Source organism: Xenopus laevis, chromosome 1L (genome assembly GCF_017654675.1).
Source record: "Xenopus laevis strain J_2021 chromosome 1L, Xenopus_laevis_v10.1, whole genome shotgun sequence".
Classification (NCBI taxonomy): domain Eukaryota; kingdom Metazoa; phylum Chordata; class Amphibia; order Anura; family Pipidae; genus Xenopus; species Xenopus laevis.
Genome location: NC_054371.1, coordinates 137269568 through 137289498, shown reverse-complemented (window position 1 = coordinate 137289498; position 19931 = coordinate 137269568). Strand labels below are relative to the sequence as shown.

General features: G+C 39.2%; 1 protein-coding gene across 1 annotated transcript in view; it reads right to left on the bottom strand.

Moving 5' to 3' along the window:
• Nucleotides 1–503: 503 nt before the first annotated feature.
• kiaa2026.L (KIAA2026 L homeolog) overlaps nt 504–19931 on the bottom strand; it is a 29507-nt gene continuing 10079 nt past the window's right edge. Inside the window, exons 4-8 of the mRNA XM_018258174.2 lie at nt 13030–13109; nt 11625–11714; nt 8686–8801; nt 7116–7282; nt 504–4902 (exon numbers count right to left, since the gene is read on the bottom strand). Coding sequence (XP_018113663.1) covers nt 1760–4902; nt 7116–7282; nt 8686–8801; nt 11625–11714; nt 13030–13109 — 3596 coding nt within the window. The 3' untranslated portion in view covers nt 504–1759. The remainder of the gene's footprint in view (nt 4903–7115; nt 7283–8685; nt 8802–11624; nt 11715–13029; nt 13110–19931) is intronic.

The window sequence follows — 19931 nt, the reverse complement described above, 5'->3', positions numbered from 1 at the left end:
AAAAAAACACTTTGCAACGTACAATAAAGGGAAGCCATTTTTAAACACTGGAGTTTTAAGTATACTGTATTATATGAAGTATATATGCAACCCATGTTACGCTTTTCTTAGTTGATGCCTCTGGCACAGCAAATGCAACGTTTTGGGCCCCTCTGGGTCCCTTTGATAAAGGTCTTGGAGGGGCCCGAGATGTTGCCCTTGCTGCAGGATATGTATGGGCTAAATAAACCACCTATGACACAGCTCAAATTTTTGGATTACTCCGCATGGGTTATTAGAACTGGCAGAATATTTTCCTTATTTTCCAATAGCACTTTATGCACCAAGCCTAAATTCTAGGAGCTACAATGCAAAAACTTTAATGTGCCTGAACAATTCCATGGATGTGCTATGTACAATAAATGAAAAAAAAAATGTCTTTCCTAACATTTATCTGAATAAAGAAATGTGAAGCTATACTACATTCCCAACACTGAAGAACTTAACTGTGGCAAAAAAAAAAATACAGCAAGTTAGTTAATTTATTACATGCAGCTTGGTCTGCATCAATGCTAAACAGTACACTGTTCAAAAAATCACTAAAATACTTAAAAAAACTATACATTATGTAAACAAAACATAAATAAGACACTGTTCTTTATACATAAGATTTAGTCAAGAATGTTAAAGTTAAAGAATATGTACACTTCTACATCATTTTAAAGGAAAAAAATAATTTTACAAATGTAGAAAGACAAATGCTGTTCTAGACAAACTGCAACAAAGTCATTAAAGAGCTCAAAGACCTAGACTACCAATGTCAAACTGGACATTTTCTATAGAAACTATTTGTTTTTTTAACCCTGGTATTAACTAAGTGCTTTCAGAATGCTTCCCTGGATTAACAACTACAAAAAACATACAGTCTTTTCAGATCAACTGTAAACTTTACTCTTTGCATGGTACTTAAAACAACAAACAATGCTTAATTAGTTTAACAAAAAAAATTATTCTACAAAATCATGAGTGTGCATCTTAAAAGGGGCAGATCACATTCAAATTCTTTTAGTATGTTTTAGAATGGCCATTTATTAAAAACTTTGCAACTGGTGCTCATTTTTTATAGTTTTTGAATTATTTGCATTTTTTTTCCTGCTTTCAAAAGGCAGTCAAAAACGATTGCTCTGTGACGCTACAATTGTTTATCAATTTTTTTCTATTCAGACCCTCTCCTGTTCACCTTACAGTTTCTTGCAATCTCTCAAAAGGACCACTGCCTGGTTGCTGCCTGGTGTGGGTAATTTGGACCCTAGCAACCAGAGAGCTGCTGAACAAAAAGCTAAATAATAATAAATAATATAATATAAAGAGTAATTGCAAATTGTCTCAGAATATCGCTGTCTGCATCATACTAAAAGTTAATTTAAAGTTGAACAACCCCTTTAACTGCCATTCCTGTCATTTCAATGTTGGCATAATGGATGGCTGGTGAAAAAAGTAAACTTATGTCCAGCAAAATGCAGATGACAAAGATTCCCAACCTGAATTATACATCTTTTTCTTTTACCTAACTCATAATGCTATAGTATGCAATTTATCTGGCACAGAGGGCTTATATGCGGCAAAGGCCAAATCTGCATTTTTACTATCTGACAATACAGATGGAGGCAGAATAGTTTTAAGAACCCCAATGTCTTTAATGGTGGTATCTGCTGACAGCGGTAAGGTGTTGCTTAGCTGGGGTGATCTGCCTTGCTACAAAGCAGAAAGTAGTAGTGGTCTAAGTGCAGTTGTAAACTGGGTACTCTAGTGGAACCCCATCCACTGGAGCACTATCTTTAGACATCCTAATTAGAGTTGAAGCCTGTACAGCAGGTAACAGGTTTGTAGTGCCAAATGAATTCATGTTTTTAGAGATAGTAAGTGACTTGTTAAGGTCTTGTGCTAAAGGCATATTTTGATTTAGGGTAATTTGCTGTTCTGTGGCATTGTTAATACCCAGGCCATGGCCTGTCTGCCTACTATTACCAACTAAAGGAAACCCTTGTTTTATACAGGGAGATATTAGAACGACGTGACTTCCAACACCAAGACCCTGAGGTGGCACAATAAAGCATGTGCCGTTAATTGTGATCTGGGTTCCAGGTGCCAGTGGTGTGCTGGTATTGATAACGATCTTCTGTTGAAAGCAAGAGTCATTTAACTGTCCACACAGTTGGGTGGAAGGAAGTACTGAGGGTATCTGTAAAGGAACAGAGGAACCTTGAGAAAAGAAGGAATCAGACCTTGGTTTAGTCACTGTGGTTGAAGAAGTATGTAAACCTTGTGATGTACAGACATTTGTTGACAGTGTTTTACAATATATTTGTGTTGGAAAATTAATCGTTTCGTCTTTAGAAAATGGTTGACTCGCAGAACTTATTGGAGTTGTTGCATTTGAAGGCTCACAAGAAGTAGAAAATGTTGGTGAAACTGGAATATGAAAAGATGACAATGTGCTCTTCACCTGACCAGCCATTTGTGTTGTTGACAGTAAAACAGAAGAAGAGAGATGTCCTGTTTTTACTGTGGATATAGCTACAGTGTTGCTTATATTTGTGGAGGACAATCTATTTGGCAGAGCTGGCACATTACTTGCCACATGACTGTTATTCTGATCTGTGGAACTGGTGTGTGCTACAACAGAATTAACAGAAGAGGCAGCAGCATATCCTGCAGGCCATTTTGCTGTATTTAATGTGCAATCATAATTAGGATTCTGACCAACAATATGGCCACCATTTTCAGGACCTGAAATCAAATTAGTTACATCTGAGACAACAGTTTTTTTAAGGACACTCTGCTCACCCTTGGTTAATGTTGTTTGCAATATGTGCACTGGTAAGATATTTTTTGCAGCATGGCCAGTATTTACAATAGTCTGACCTATTGTTAGTCCAATTTTAAAATCTTTAACTTGAGACACTATTGGCGTAGAACTCATTTTCACAGGTGTGCCTAATGTGGAAGGAATTAAAATAATTTGAGATTGCTCAGACATTTTCGCATGTGTCTTTCCAACAAAAGATGGCACTGTTTGTTTTGTGGACTGCACTGCTATGGTGGTACTAGGTAAACCTGTTGGAACTTGTGTATTAAAGAATACAAACTTTTGGGGGGTGCTTGAACAAGATGTTTGTGTTGCTGAAACATTCATGTTTGTTGCATTTCCAGGTGTAAGAACAGAAGATGTAACTAACTTCACCCTTTGAAGGTTTGGCACATTTACCAGTTCACCTCTTGATGTGGTACTATCTGGTTGTACCACAGATATTTTGCTTATCTTTTGTTCAGGCTGTTTTATGTCTGCTGCAGAGACCATAATGCCACTTCGTCCACGTGATGAACCATCATGGCATAAATTACTAGTAGACACAGCAGCATTCATATTACCCCATGAATTTGATGGAAGCCAAGAGCTTGTTGATGGAACAGAGGAGAGCAGGTTAGAAGGCTGTAGATTATCTGACACCTTAGATATAAAATCACTGTTGTAAGTTTGTCTTTGAGACAGCTTAGTGTTAGTTCCAGATACCTGGTTTAGACCTCCAGAAACAGATTCTGAAGATATCTGTGAGTATTCAGAAGATGAGTAAAAGCCGGGTGGCGGTAAAGATAAAACTGGTGGTACAGAGGTTGATGTGGATGAAGTTAATGTTTTGACCTTTGACACCAAAAATGACTGAAGCTGTGGTGTGAATGAGAAAACTGAGTTTGGATTAGTGGTCTGATCTTGGTTTGTTTGTACTTTTACAACACCAGTGTTACCACCTCGTGTACGTACAAGGATTGACTGAGAATCTCTAATGCACACGGTTCTCAGTTCTTGCTTTGATTCAGATGGTTCCCTAGTTGTTGCAGGTGACAGGTTTAGTGTGTGATTGGCAATGTCCTTAGTTTGGGGTGCTTTTGCCGTGTCAGACTGAACAGGAAGACATGTTCCAGACTGGCCTAGTGATGCTTGAAGAGTACCCAGAACAGGAATCTTAGTAGTGCCCTTGTCACACTGTGACTGAGAAACATTTATATCAGGCGTGGATATTACAGTCTCTGGAACTACAGCAGGACTTGAATGTTTTTTAAAATGCACCATACTTGTGCTGTGAACAGATGGTGTCAGTGCAAATGTTTTCTCTAGAAAAGCAAAACTCTTGGGAGGTATGGAATTTGTTTCATTTGATATACAGAGCTGTCCTCCGGTGTTTGATTGCATTTGTTGACTTGCTTTCGCATCGGCCTTTTCTTCTTTGCACTGAATATACAGGTTTTTTTGCAAAAATAGAACCTGCTGCATTATATTTTCCCCAGTTTTAGAATCTGTCATAGGCTGAACCTGAATCTTTACCATGGAATTTTGTAGGTCAATTGGGATACACTGGCCATCTGGCAACTTATAAATCCTTTGTAATGGATTTTTGGAAGTTGCCTGGTCAGTCAGCAAAGGCTTTGTCTGAACTGACTGAGTATAGGATATTGCTGATGTTTCTCCAGCACATACTGTCTCATCTGTGGACTGCGTCTGATGGCTGGTTAAGGTCACTTTGTTCCCAGTGTTTTTTGCAATCAAAGCCTGAATAGGTTTGGTTCCTTTAGCAGAATCTGTAACTGAAGCACAGATCATGTCTTTTGATATATGCTGACCTTCTAATTTAACTTGTTTTACGTCTTTTAAGCCGCAACATGTTTGTGTTACTTCAGTGCAATGCAGGTTATCCACCTGTGCACATAACTTGGCTTTCTTTCTTAGCACAAAATCCTTTGCTTCAGCACCTGGACTCATGGATGATCTGCACTGGCGCACTGGGGATAAGTCTCTTATCAAGGATTCATTTTTAGTTAATTTGTCCCTTTCATGTGCATCCATCTCTTTAAGCTTAGGGGTATCTGCAAGATAAAAAGCATCAGAAGCTGAACACCACAGAGTCTTAAGTAAAACACAAGGAATGTTTCTAAATGGAATTACCATGACAATAATCCAGAACATTAAATGAAAGAGTTGAACAAACAAATAGGCTAGAAAATGTTAAATGTTATTAGTCCTTTTCGCTCTGAAGATCTGCACCACAACAAGGGGTTGTTCACCTTCAAACAACTAGTTGTTTTCTTATAGATCACCAGAAATAACGACTTTTTTCAATGCCTTTCTATTTTCTATGTGTGACTGTTTTTCTAATATTGAAGTGTTAAAGTGTAATTTTTCAATTTCTGAAGCAGCTCTCGGAGGGGGGTTGCCGATCCTGTAACCTGTTCTTAATGGATACATTTAATTGATACATTTCTTATCTTTGTCCCTGCTGAGCAGAATCCCTGGGTTTCATTAAATGCAGCTGTTAGAATTGATACAATAGTTACTAATACTCCATAGATGTTGCTGAGAAATGTATCAACTAAATGTTGCAAAATTGTAACAGTTCAGAGTCTGCACCTGAATTACTGAACTGCCAGACTCAAACACCGGAGACACGAACATTCAACTTTAAACTTTTTATTTCTGGGGAACAATCTAAAAACAACTGAATTGAAAAAAGTGTTTGGAAGGTGAACAACCCCTAAGATGCCCCCACTAGCTCCCCATCTCCTTTTCTGGTGGTTGACATCACATGATCGGAGTTTCTGTCAGTTGCTGTGCTTTCCGAAGACCCCTAAGCATAGCTTCTTAACAGCCGTCCAAATCACATTAACCATGTGCAGTGAAAAACATGGCAAGACAAAATCCAAGGGGTTGCTGTAGACAACTTTGAAGGCATGAATCGTATACAGTAAACTCAATATATAATTTCAAAGGATTGGTTGGACTTCCCTAAAATCGATCGTTCGGCAAGAAGAATCGTCACGTCTATGGGGAGCTTTATGAACTCAATTGGCTTAGTGATAATTAATATTTGAGAATTACTGAGAAATCAATGCTCATGATTGTAAAATTAATCAAGTGTTTATTTAAACATTGTTTAATCAATTGATTGGTTTTAAAAAAAAATTCTATATATTCCTTGTCATCTAATTTGCTTAATTAAGCTGGTAAGTGCAAGTAACATGTGTTGCTATCACAAGCAACAATTGAAATAAATAGTAATTATTGAGTTCATTAATAAAAAGTGCTGGTGCAAATGAGGTTAATTTAAGGTGAATTAATTCAATAAAGTTTAAAATAATATAGATCCAAGACCACATCTGAGTGTGGACCTTATTGCAAGTACTCTTACTTCTGACTTCACCCTAGTACATCTAGTTTCTGGTAAAACTGTATACAGCACAGAATGTTTACTTAGACTTAAGTGTGTACAGGTATGGGACCTGTTATCCAGAATGTTCAGGACCTGGGGTTTTGCGGATAATGGATCTTTACGTAATTTCAGTCTACTAGAATATCGTGTAAACATTAAATAAACCCAATAGGCTGGTTTTGCCTCCACTAAGGATTAATTATATATTAGGTTGGATTAAGTACAAGGTGCTGTTTTATTATTACAGAGATAAAAATAACAAATTTAAAAAAAAAAAAGTATTGTAGAAGTGATAACTATATTGGCTAACAATAAAAATACAATGCAAGCTTTCGGAGCACCAAAGCCCCTTCGTCAGGCAAAATACAAATGAAAGCTGGAAAAGCACAGCATATATACTGTTAGATCAGTGAAAGGTATTCATGGGCAATAAATTAGGAAGTTACAGATAGATAGAGATCAAATGTAGAGATAATACAATGAATTAGGGTGGGTTGTAAATAGTCCATAGTCCAGGAGTCTGGATTCAATCAGGTCACATAGTGTGACATGAAACCTGACCCTAAATTAAGGCCCGGTCTTAATGTGTTAAATAACTCAATACATTGGAATGCATAAAAATATGAATTTGCATATGCAAATTAGGGGTGGGAAGGGGAAACCATTTTTTAATTCCTTGTTTTGTGACAAAGTCACGCAATTTCCCTCCCCACCCCTAATTGTCATATGCAAATTAGGATTCCGATTCGGCTCGGCCAGGCAGAAGGATTCGCCAAATCCTGCTGAAAAGGCCAAATCTCAAACCAAATCCTATAGAGAGCTATATATTTTCAGCATAGGTCGGCTGTACAAAAAGAAAACCAAGAATCTTACCAAGCTTATCGTCTTTCAGAATATTTTGATGGCATATTGCAGGTGTGCTAGTCGCGGAGCTTGGTGATTTGGATGCTTCATATTCTTCACAAGAACCATGTTCCCTGGTAAAGTTTCTATATTCTGGCAACTTTTTAAAATCATCAAAATCTTTTTTAAGACGAGCTCTGAAATTGGAAATATCCATACATATATCCATACATAATTGTTAAATGTGAGTAAAGTTAATGTAAGTTAAGGTGGAAATGCTAAAGGCAAAAATGTCATTGCGGACTATTCTTTTGCTACTATACAGGACCCTCATCAATTCTATACAATCTCAACCATGGATTAATGTCTCACCACAATTTATTACACAAGTTACTTGATTCGCAAAATGACCAATTTTTTGAAATGTAATAAAAATCTTTATTATGTTAGTTTATTTTTTGTTATATAGCTTTGTGCTATCTGTTAGAGTTTACATTTCCTGCTTTTTAATTTTGTTTCTCTTTGTACAATTTCCTTTTTGTTCTCCAGTCTTCTAAAATAGATTGATGTATTTCCCATAGGAGAATAATCAAATTAAAACAATCCTTTTACATCATTATTGTTTTACTCTACTGCAGTCTACAAAAATCTCCACAAACTAGGTGAAGTTCTCAGTTTGTGAGCAGGATAGATACGGTTCATCTCAGACTAAACACATTAAAGAAATTTTTTTGGCTATTGCCTTCAGGTGTGAGTGATTAGCCCAAACCTTTGCAAATTGAATTCTTTTCCTGCACACATTTCAGTGGCACATGGGAGATAGAAAAGCCTGGTCACACATATGGTGTCAGTTACTAGTAAGGCTTTCTGTAATAATTTAATATTTCAAAACTTCTAAATTTTTACATCAGATTGACTCGGATAATGAAGAAGGGTTTGGTAGTATACCAGGAAAACAGTTCACTTACCTTTAGCGACCAATGAGATATTTGCTTCTGTAGTCAGCTTTTAGTAGACTGATCAAATTGCGGATTGATTGCTTTAAGTAACTGCACTGGTGCAAAACAAACAAAGCACAACTGGGCAAAGTAATGTGGAGAAATCCTCTGGTGTATCTTATCAGTTTTGTGGGTGGACCCCTTTGTTGGGTGTACTGGTGAATCTGAGCACCTCTGTTAATAAATCAGAACTACTACATTATGATCGCATGTTAGGCTTTGTGTGCTGTACACCTTACTGTGATGTATCATAAAGCATTTGGGGAACCAGATGAGAACACCTGCATTAGTAACTTAAGTTGAAAAAAAGACATGCGTATTCTGTTCAACCGTTACTGTCTACATAAACTGCTAGTTGATCCAGAGAAATGCAAAAAAAAAAACCCAACTGAAGCCTCTCTAATTTGCCTCAGAGGGGGGGAAATTCCTTTTTGACTCCAAGATGGAAATTGGATTTAGTGCCTGGATCAATTTTGTACTAAGAGCAATTTTCAGCAACCCTATATTTTCTGACTTGCTAAAAAGCAAGATGCATATTTCTATCACTGATTTTCTATAGGTATTTTATAATGTGATAGCCATTTAAGAAATTATGAAAGTACCTGTGTTTTTGAAAAGCTTTCTGCAGCTTTGGTTCCCAAGGCAGCAATTCATTTAGCAAACGAACTAAGGTGCTGTGCAACTCTTTTACACCTTGTCTTCTGAAATACCATTTCTCCTACAAAACATTATTTCAAGATGTTGGAAAAGTAGTCAAAATCTGTTCTCTGCTGTTTACATGAATCCCATTATATAGTATTAATATTAATAAGTCAACATATTGTATAGTGCTGTACAGTATAAGAACAGTGCAGCTATAAAAATATTTAGATTACATGCAAAGTGATAAACAAGAAGGGAAATGTGAGGAGGGGCTGATTAAATCATAATTTAAGTAAAGTGAAAGTGTTGTACAGGTGGAAGTGGCTTATAGTAAATAAGTGGAAAGTAGAAAAGAGTGGAAACACAGCTAAGATATATCTAATTGTGTTTTAAATGGGACCTTTATAATAAAAGCCCTTGGGTGTCAATCATGCATTCATTGCTTGCCCTACCTCACTGTCATAGCATTCACTTCACACACATTTCCCGTCTGTCTATAAACTGATAGCCTATGTTTAGGGGTGTGTGCATCAGTTTCTCTTTTCTGGAGCTTACACAAGATTTAGGCATGATGCAAAGCATGCGTAAATAACAATTTCGGCGAAATGACACCTGCCTGCATGCTGTGATTGTTTTCGAAAAGATTGAAAGAGACAAGGCTTGACTTGTTTAGTAAAACCAAAGTTTATTTTTCTTCATTAATAGAAGAGAATCTGTAATTATTTCTTGGTGTCAAGGGTCTCTTATAAAAGGGCTGATAAAATGGCAGCAAATCTAATGGAATGTGCATTTCAACCCACAGAAAAAGTACAGCTTAATAAAATTACAAAGGTTTTTATTGGAAATGAGGAGTGAAGGAGGGGGCAGAAACAGTGTAAACTTCAACACAGCATGGATGGGATGTACATAATTTAATGTGTTATTGTTGATGCACCAAATCCACTTTTTTGGATTCAGACGAACCCCTGAATCCTTTGTGAAAGATTCGTCTGAAAAATTAGGAGTGGGAAGGAAAAAACATTTTTTACTTCCTTGTTTTGTGACAAAAAGTCACGTGATTTCCCTCCCGCCCCTAATTAGCATATGCAAATTAGGATTCTGTTCATCCGAGGAAGGATTTGGCTGAATCCTGTTGAAAAAGCTGAACTCCAAACTAAATCCTGGATTCGGTGCATCCCTAGTTATTGTGTATGTTTATGAAACAAATAAAAATAACTGATTATGTCTACCCAACAGGATGGCAGTGGATGCGATCTCTGACATTGTTAAAGGATTTGATATAGTACAACACAGAGTAGGTGGTTCTTCACATTAAGTGCCAACAGAATTTCCCATTTCATTTGCACTCATTGCCAGCTGTTTTTTTGCCAGAAGATTTTGTGCTCTCTCACTTTAGGGGCTTGGGGGGGAATTTTTAGTTTACATAAGAAATTTATACATTGTTTCTTTCAGGAGAACCTAAGCTTTCTAAATTTGCCGAAAATCTGGAGCAAGATTTAGAGTTCTAAATAAGAAAGAAAATTTTTAAAAAAGCAATTTTTCATCATATAGGGATTAATACCAGAAAAATACTTCATTTTATGCACAAAAACCAAATGATTTGGAAAAGTCTCTTTCCATTACTATATAATATAATTTTATGGAGATTTTTGACTTCTATGGATCAAAAACTCTCAGCAATAAATTACAAAGCACTACAGCAGAATACAGCAAACTTCCTGGAACGGTAGGTTTACCCCAGGAAATTATATATTTTTGACAAGTACACATTCTGCCAAATCCATTCTGATGTGAGGTAATTACTCCTAATTACCAAACATCAAAGCTATTGTGAACGTAACATTTTTATAAAAAATGTACCGTATGCAAATTCTGAAAAATCACCTCAAAAGGTTCATTTTGCAAGTTTGTATCTCCCACATACCATAAGGTACCAAGAAAAAACATCCTAAATATGAACTCCGGTGGTCCACTTAACAGTTTAATGCCCATTGTGCACAGGATTACCAAAGTATCTGGCATTTAGAGACCCTAAAATGAAGTTAGTGCATAAATCTTGTTCTGGAAGTCACTTCAGCTACGGAATAAAAAACACATTTACTGCATTTTAGTGGGGTAAAAAAAAAAAATACATTGACCCCCAAAACCATCATCTGAAAACTTTCACTTTGGAAGTTCGTATCTTCCTCATAGCATTAGGTACCAAGAGAAAACATCCTGAACATCAATGCCAGAGGTCCACTGAACAGTTATTCTGCATAGGATTTATTGAACAAGCATAATATCGAAGACTAGTGTTATGATCTACAGCTAGTTTAGTTTTGGTATTTTATATACATGCCTGCCTAATTCCCACTGTGGATGTGTGACTTGTAAACAAAGCAAAGCATGTGGGTCTGTAAAATGGAAGCATTAGAGTCTTGCTCATGTTGGTAATTGTGGCTAAGGTTGGATGGGACAGCCACAGCTATAGTTTGTCAGCCCATCCTGTACAAATAAATTATTCAAGAACTTACACCACAACGGTTTCTTGTACAGTGGCATAACTATATGTTACTGGGCTCAACCGCAAACTAATATCCAGTGGCTATTCTTTTTACCAAAATATGTAGAAAGTGATTATTGGGGCCTCATAGGGCCCCGTATACCCCCTGGGCCCCTCTGCAGCCGCAGGGTCTGCTTCTCCTGTAGTTACACCCCTGTTCTTGTAAATATAGCTGTCCCTGTCTCTAAACCTTGGTCCAATAATGTCAGATTGGTGGCAAGCATGGAGGTGTTTGATAACAAAAAAAATTATTTTAACTGATGCTGCTTTTCGAGTGCAGCCTGAACGGTTACTACCCCAATCTTTCTAATTATAATCCTCCAAAACTACTCAAATATTATTCACTATACTCACCGATTTCTTTTTGTTGGTTTCCAAAACTTTAAGCTCTCCTTCGATTTTCTTAATCAGTTCCCTGAGTTCGTCAAGATTTGTACACACAAGCTGTTAATTGAAATAAATCAGCCTTGAATAATAGTAGGATACTTTCATTAAAACAAAAACCCATTTGCATTGCCACTTTCAATACAAGTAAATAAATAACAAAGCTAAAATGTGGATACTCTTTTACATACATCATCATTATCATTTCCCTTCAACACATATTGTCTTTGCTGAAGAATGCTCCAACAACAAATCACTTTTGCTATGAAAATTAGATGCACTGTATACTGAAAATAAATAAAGCAAGGACAAGCAGTATACTACCCTGTTTTATGTGTGCAGTCTGTGTCTAGATTATATAGGTTCCACCAGTGTGATCTGAAGGCCAAAACCTCAAATGCTCAGATGTGCAAGGCTCAATATGCCAGAAAACCACCCATGGAAACCTTTGTATTGCCAGCTTAAAATGACAGCATACCCACTTTGTAACATGAGCTCAATGAATAGAACTTGTGCTAAACATACTTTTATAGTCGATTGCTTTAGTCTGTTTTTAGTAATTTCATTAGTCAAATATAGCAAACAGGGAAATTAAAGCTACTCCATGTGTGGTCCTTGTGAGATAAATGCCCTGCTTAGCTCATGATATAAAAACATAGATGTTCTGTGATTAAAACAATAGGAAAAAGCTACGTACCATTCATTGCACTCATGTTGAATAGAGGGTTTACTGCACTCTGCATCTGTACTTTATGTAGCAAGGCTGGGATTTTAGATAAAACTCTCAAAGATTTATCTATAAAGGTATCTTGTTTCTTTACACCAGAATTCATAGGGTTCTCTAGTACTCACACAAGATTGCTTTAAACTAAAGCACTTTCTGTATTTTTTTCCTTCTAGCTCACTCTGGTTCCAGGCAATTTGCATACAACTTTGTCATCAGTTGCATAACTAGAAGCTACTTGCCTCCACAGAAAACCTATTGGGATTCTAGTATTTTTTTATTTATATAAAAATAGGGAAGTGTTCAGAAGCCCTCTATATTCATGGGCCTCCCATCTGGCTTTTCATCCTCAAACATTGCTGTGCTTTCTCTAGCCTGAGAGTCTTCCTACCTGCAAGCAAGTTCCCTGGGTGTATGAACTTTCCTAAGAGAATCTGAAAAGAGAGCAGTGCATGAACTAATGACTGTTTCTACAACTCTACAAGCCATATAAACTAGATACACTATGTATATTTATATTTAGCCCTTCATATTTGCAGCATTTGGTAAGTAGCCAAGTTTATGTAGCCGTTAGGGGTGTAACTATAAAGAAAGCACACCCTGATGGTGTATCAGTATAGTATAGCTCCATTTTAAAACAAAACAAATTACCTGGAATTCAGGGGCTGTAGGTGAGTTTGTAGTTGTTTTCCTTTTCTTTGTAACTGTTTTTTTGAATACAGTATTTTTTCCTTCCAAAAAAAGGAGACAAACTTTATACATATGAATGGATCTATATTTATGAAATTGATTGAGCACACTGAGCTATTAAAGGCAATTGGTCTACTACAAGCAAAGCGACATTTTATGCCAAATCAACAGCTATTATGATGTAATAGTTTAACCCTTTCACTGACAGCCGATTTGGTACTTTTATTGCCACACCATTTTTGAACATTTTCAGCTCTTTTACTTTAGGAACATTTCCTGGGTGGGAGGGGTTCTTTTAGTTTACCCAGGAAAACTATATAATGTTTTTTCAGGACAATCTAAGCTTTCAAAATCTGCTAGAATTTTGTTTTAATTCCTTCTGTAAAAGATATAGTCTTAGGCATTTTTAAGTGTCTAAAAAATTAAACCATGTTCCCCATAATACAAACACATATCAGAAACATAATTTATTGTATGCACAAGCATAAAATGTTTTTTAAACATTTTTCAAATAAAAAATGATTTTTTAAAAAAATGTTCCCAGTGTGCACTCATTCTACATGGATCTTTATATTTCTCACTTGCATAGGTCAAAAACTTCAAGCAGTACACTACCAAAAGCACTGACTCCACAAAACTGCATATTTATGAGTTAAGGTCAAACATTCCACTAACAGTAGTTTAACCCTAGAAGACTACACAATATGGGAAAGAACAGATTCTGACGAATCCAATATGGGTAAATATATTTTTGGACTCCAAACTACCAAGTTGCAATTCTATCCTAAAATTTAATTTTTTTTTTTATAAAAATGTTACATTTTTTAAATATGACCTCAAAGCTTCCAGTCTATAGCATCATATCTCCCACACATCATTAGGTAACCAGATAAAATACCCTAAATATGAATGCCTGGGGTGCACTGAATAGGTAGATGTCTAATATGCATTGGTTTACCTAAGTATTTGGCATATAGGGGCCCTGAAATGAAGACACCCCATACATGTTATCTTTTCTGTAATTCCAGATACTGCAATAAAACACATTTACAGCATTTTATGGTGGGCAAAGGTATTCACTCCATAAAACCATATATTTTTGGAAAGTACACATTCTCATGAATCTCAATTGGGTACATGTGTCTTTCTACTCAAAGTACCAAGTAACAAAGCTTTCCCATTTCCGATTTTGGTGACATTTCCGAAAATCACCACAAAGCTTCTATTTTGCAGCAAAGTATCTCCCACATATCATTAGAAACTAAGATAAAAAAACTAAGATAAAAGACCCTAAACATAAACGCCAGGGGTCCACTGAACAGTTTGATGCCCATTATGCATTGGTTTATACTTAAGTATGTAGCATATAGTGGTCTCAAAATGAATACACCCCATAGATGTTATCAGTTCTGTAATTCCAGATACTGCACAATCAACACATATACAGCATGTTTTAGGGGCATAGGTACAAGAGAGTACATTCACCTGAGAAAACCAATTTTTAGAAAAAGAGATTGTGTACTCACCGTAAAATCTTTTTCTCTCTGGTGGCTTGGGGGACACAGGGAACAATGGGGTATAGCTGATGCCATTAGGAGGTAGGACACAACAATAAATGGAAAACTAGCTCTATACCCACCAGCAGGCGGAGCCTAATCCAGTATTGTCTGCTTTATCCATCTTGATATGGAAGTCTTAGTGGATGGAGATCCTGTTTGTGGACCAGAGCATGTCACAAAGAGCGAGTCAGTCTTCCGTACCTCACGGGTTCTGTGAAGGTAGAATTTTAGGGCACATACTGGATCCAAGATATGAAGTGCTGCTTCCTTGGGATTCTTAGGCGAAGGACAGAAAGTAGGAATGGTAATTTCTTGATTGATGTGGAACGCCGAAACCACTTTAGGTCGGTAATGTACGAAGCACTGCTCTGTCATTCTGAAAATTGAGGAATGGAGGTTTACAGGATAGGGCACTGATCTCGGACACTCGTCTTGCTGAGGCAATTGCGAATAGAAAGATTGTCTTCCACGTTACCCACTGCAATGGAATGGCCACCAGTCGTTCAAACGGAGCTCTCTGAAGTGCCTTAAGAACCCATGTTGGCACTGGTTTTCGGAATGGAGGGGCCACATGTGCTACTCCCTGAAGGAAGGTCTTGACATCGGACAACAAGGCTAGCCTTCGCTGAAATAAAATGGAGAGAGCTGAAATTTGGGATCTGAGGGAACTGAGTGATAGTCCCAAGGATACACCTTCTTGGAGAAAATCCAAAAGTCTTGGAACAGAAAAAGTTTCGAAGTCTACTTTGTGTTGTATGCACCATTGTCTGTAGCTAATTCACACTCTGTAGTATGATCCAGCGTCCGAGAATCCTTTTCGCCTTAGGATGCTGGTCTCAAGAGCCATGCAGTCAAGTTGAGGCTGTGAGGCTTTGGGTGTCGAATTGGACCCTGATGTATAAGGTCTGGCATGTTTGGTAGAGTCCATGGTTCCTCTATTGACATGTTGATGAGATCCAAGAACCATGAACGTCGAGGCCAGTTTGGGGCTATGAGAATGAGAGTGGTGTTCTCTTTCTGTGCCTTCTTGATCATTCTGGGTATCAGGGGAATTGGAGGGAATGCATATGCTAGTTGAAAGTCCCAAGGAACTGTGAGAGTGTTTGCAGGTAGTACCTGATGATTGTTGCGGGACACCATCAAATCTACTTCTGGCCAACCCCATCTTGTGGCTATTTCCTGTAATATCTCCTCCTTTAGAGCCCATTCGTCTGGATCTAATGTTTGGCGGCTGAGGAAGTCTGCTTCCCAATTCTGAAGACTCGGAATGTATATGGCCGACAGTCTGGTGTTGTTTTGTTCTGCCCACTGAAAAATGTGCTTTACCTCTAGTAAGGCCGCTCTGCTTCTTGTGCCCCCCTGCTGGTTTAAATAAGCCACCGCTGTCGAGTTGTCAGGCTGTATCCTTATTGGCTGGCCTAACAGTTCGACTTGCCAATGCTGAAGTCCTAGCCGAATCGCCCTGATCTCTAATAGATTTATGGATAAACGGCTTTCCCCCTGAGTCCACAGCCCTTGTGCTGACTTGCTTTCTAGGACTGCCCCCCAACCTGATAGACTTGCATCTGTTGTCATTATCCTCCACTGTGGTTCTCCTAAGAGGCTTTCCTCTGGAGAGTAGAGGTGTTCATAACCACCAGGTCAGCGATATTCGCATTCTGTGTGAAAGACGTATCTCTTGAAACAAGGATTTTCTTTTCCATGATGTGAGAATGTTCCGTTGCAGCTCCCTCATGTGGATTTGACCGAAGGGAACCGCTTATATCGTAGACACCATGACCCCCAGTACTTTCATGCAGAATCTGGTTGTGTGGCTTGTCTTTGCCAGTAGAGACCATATTAAGGCTTTGCGATGTACAATCTTTTCTTGGGTCAGAGAAACTTTTTGTGTCTGTGTGTCGAACAGAAGTATGTATGTATGTATGTATGTATGTTATGTATGTATATTTTTATTTGTAAAGTGCTCCTTGAGGGTAAAGCACTGTACAACAAAACAATAAATTAGTAGTAACAAACAAGGGGTCATTGGAATAAAAAGTAACAATAAGTGCATTATTAGAATACAATTCACATAAATATAAAATATAATTACAATGCAGATTAAGTGCTCAGTGTCACGGAAACAAAAGGCTAGAGGACCCTACCCCGTAGGGCTTACAGTCTAAATGGGAGGGTAACATACAGACAATTCAGAGGGGTATTAAGGTGCTGTGGGTTACAGTTTGTTACACTGTTATACAAGTGCCAGTTCAGGTGTTATCCAGGTGCTGCCAGAGGTAGTCTTTGAGTTTTGTTTTAAAAACATTGAAGGAGGATTCTCTCCTGAGAGATTCAGGAATGGCATTCCAAATATAAGGAGTCGCAAGAGAGAAGGGTTTGATAGGGAAACAGCAGTAGTAGTGGGGGGTACAACCAAGCGGTTGCTCTGAGAGGAGCGGAGGTTTCAGGCAGGAACATATAGAAAGACAAGAGTTGAGATGTAGTTAGGTGCAGAGGAATGAAGGGCTTTGAAGGTTATGAGGAGGAGTTTATAAGTTATCTTTGTTTTATAGGAAGCCATGATAAGGACTTCAGCAGTGGAGGGGCCTGTACCCTTTTGGATGAGAGGAGGATAATTCTTGCAGCAGTGTTTAATACAGACTGTAGAGTGGAGAGATGGGAGTTAGGGAGGCCAGTTAGTCCTAGGAACACCATAGACTGACTGGGTGTCGTGGAGGATTTTTCTAGATTGATAGACCATCCTAGTTCTTGGAGCTTGTCCATAGCACGATGGGTTGCTCTTTGCGCTTCGGTGAAAGGGGGTGCTTTGATTAGCAGATTGTCAAGATAGGGAGTTATGGAAATTCCCTACTGCCTTATTTCTGCCGTGGCCACTGCCATGATCTTTGTGAATACCCTTGGTGCCGACGTGAGGCCAAAGTGGAGCGGCCTTGAATTGGTAGTGGTGGTTTTGTACCGCGACGCATAGGTACTTTTGATGTGGATGGCATATGGGCACGTGTAGGTAGGCGTCTTTTATATCTAGAGATGTTAAGAATTGGCCTGGAGTCATTGCTGCAATGATGGAGTGTAGGGACTCTTTTTTGGGTACTACAAACAGATTGGAATAGTATCCTCTGAAGCGGTCTTTTGGCAGGACTGAGGAAATCACATCCACTTGGGAAAGTGTACTTTTTGGAAAGCGCTTAATTTGGCTGGATCTGTTGGGTTTCTTGACTTGAAGAAACTGGCGGGGGGTAAGGAGTTGAATTCTAGGTGGTACCCTTGGGTTACAACTTCCTGTATCCAGGAATCTGACGTGATTTCTATCCATTGTTGCGCAAAATGGAGCAGGCTTTCCCCCAAAGGTGTTCCATGCGCCGTCAACCCCCCGTCATGCGGTAGAGGGCTTGTCGGATGTTCTGGTGGAGGGTTTACGTGTATTTGCAAAGGGTCCCCTGTTGGAAGTTGTCTGCCGTGGTGGGGAGTACCTCTAGCTCTTGACAAAAAACCTTCCTCTACAAAAGGAAGAGCGAGCCTTAGGTTGTGGAAGTAGGGTGCTCTTTCCTCCTGTCGTCTGATTAATGATCTTGTCAAGGTCTGGACTGAACAGTAGTTTTCCTTTAAAGGGTAACGATGTAAGAGATTTTTTGGAAGATAGATCGGCAGACCAAAGTTTCATCCAAAGAGACCGTCTGGTGGCTACAGATAGGGCTGAAGCTCTGCTAACCACTTGCGTTGCGTCTAAGGCCGCTTCGCAAATGTATTCATTTGCCTCTTTGATTTGGGCTGCCAGCTGAGGCAGTTCTTGTCGTGGAACTCCTGAGAGAATAGCTTGAACCAGTGAGTCCGACCAAGTTTGGACAGCCCTGCCGACCAGGATAGGACGAAGGGCAGAGCCTGAAGCTGAGAATAGGGACCGCAGTAACCCATCCATTTTCTTATCCATTTGGTCTTTAAAGGATGAGGCATCTGGGACTGGCAATGCCGTGTTCTTAGCCGCGAGACTGGTGCGTCCACCGAAGGCGGTGAAGACCATTTTTCTGTGGTGTCTGCAGAGAATGGGTAAAGCTTGAGGAATCTGCGGTTTGGTTGGAAACGGCTTTCTGGCTTGTTCCATTACTGTTGAATTATTTGCTCAAGCTGTGAATGAGTAGGAAACGTTGGTGAAGACCTACTATTCCTTTTGAACAGGAACTTAGATGTATCTGAGCTGGTCCCTGGCTCCTGAATATTGAGAGTCTCCAATACAGAGGAGATGAGGTCGTCTACTGCTTCAGCAGAGAATTTAAACAGTTCTTCCTCAAGATGATCAGAGCTGGAAGATAGCTCACCTTCTGACAGGCAGAGTCCCCCATCTCCCTCTAGTTGTCACTTTACTCATCCAATGGGGAGGGAGCTCTTTGTTTAGAAACTCTATGTCTGGGTTTGTCTAGTTTGTAAAGAATTTTGTCTGACAGTGCCAGTTTTGGTAGGCCTGTCGCTAACTGTGCTGCCCAATCAGGAATGGTGGGGGTTTGTGTCATAGTAGGAATATAGTGTTACAGCCCTGAGTGGCTTTATCTGTTTGAACTGGAGCAGGACCTGGGGATTCCTTATCTGGCTGTCGGTTTGCATCTGGAGCATATAGCCTCCTTGAGCCTTTTGCGGCACTTGGCACAAGCCAAGTATCTGACAGAGGTAGCCGTGTTCCCCTTGGAAAAAAGGGCCTCACTGTTACCCTCAGCCATGGTGAGATAAAGAATGGTTCTATGGTTGCTAAGCAGAAAGGCTTAGACACTGCTGCTGCTGGGGTATAGCAGAGGTCAAGAAGGGCTAGTTATATCTAGTCACCGTGTCCTGTGAGACAAACAGCTCCCTTCTGCCGTGTGCGTTATCCTGAATGCGGCCACACTGTGTATGCGGAAGAGTGTAATTACAAGAGGATATGCAGTTCCTGTAAGGAGTTTCGCGCCAGTGCGTGTCACGTGATGCGCTTCCATGCTGACACGCAATGGAGGATGTGCTGACAGGCCTCCATAATGGAATGGCGCGCATGGAGAACTGGGCCCTCTTCACAGCGGGATCGCATGTCTGCTATGAAGCCCTGCTTACTGGGGAGAGCCGCACAATGCACACCCCCATAGCTATTCCAGCACCTCTCTTTTGTTTAGAGGTCGCGCATAATAAACCCGCAGGCTTAAGTATCAGAGTTCCCACATTGCATAATGCAGCCTGATAGAGAGCCCTCTCCGCTGAGAATGAGAAGGGGACTAGGGGAAGTTATATTCTTCAGCCCCCCCCCAGGGTCGCAATGCCTTCCGTGTCCTGGCCAGTTCACTCCTC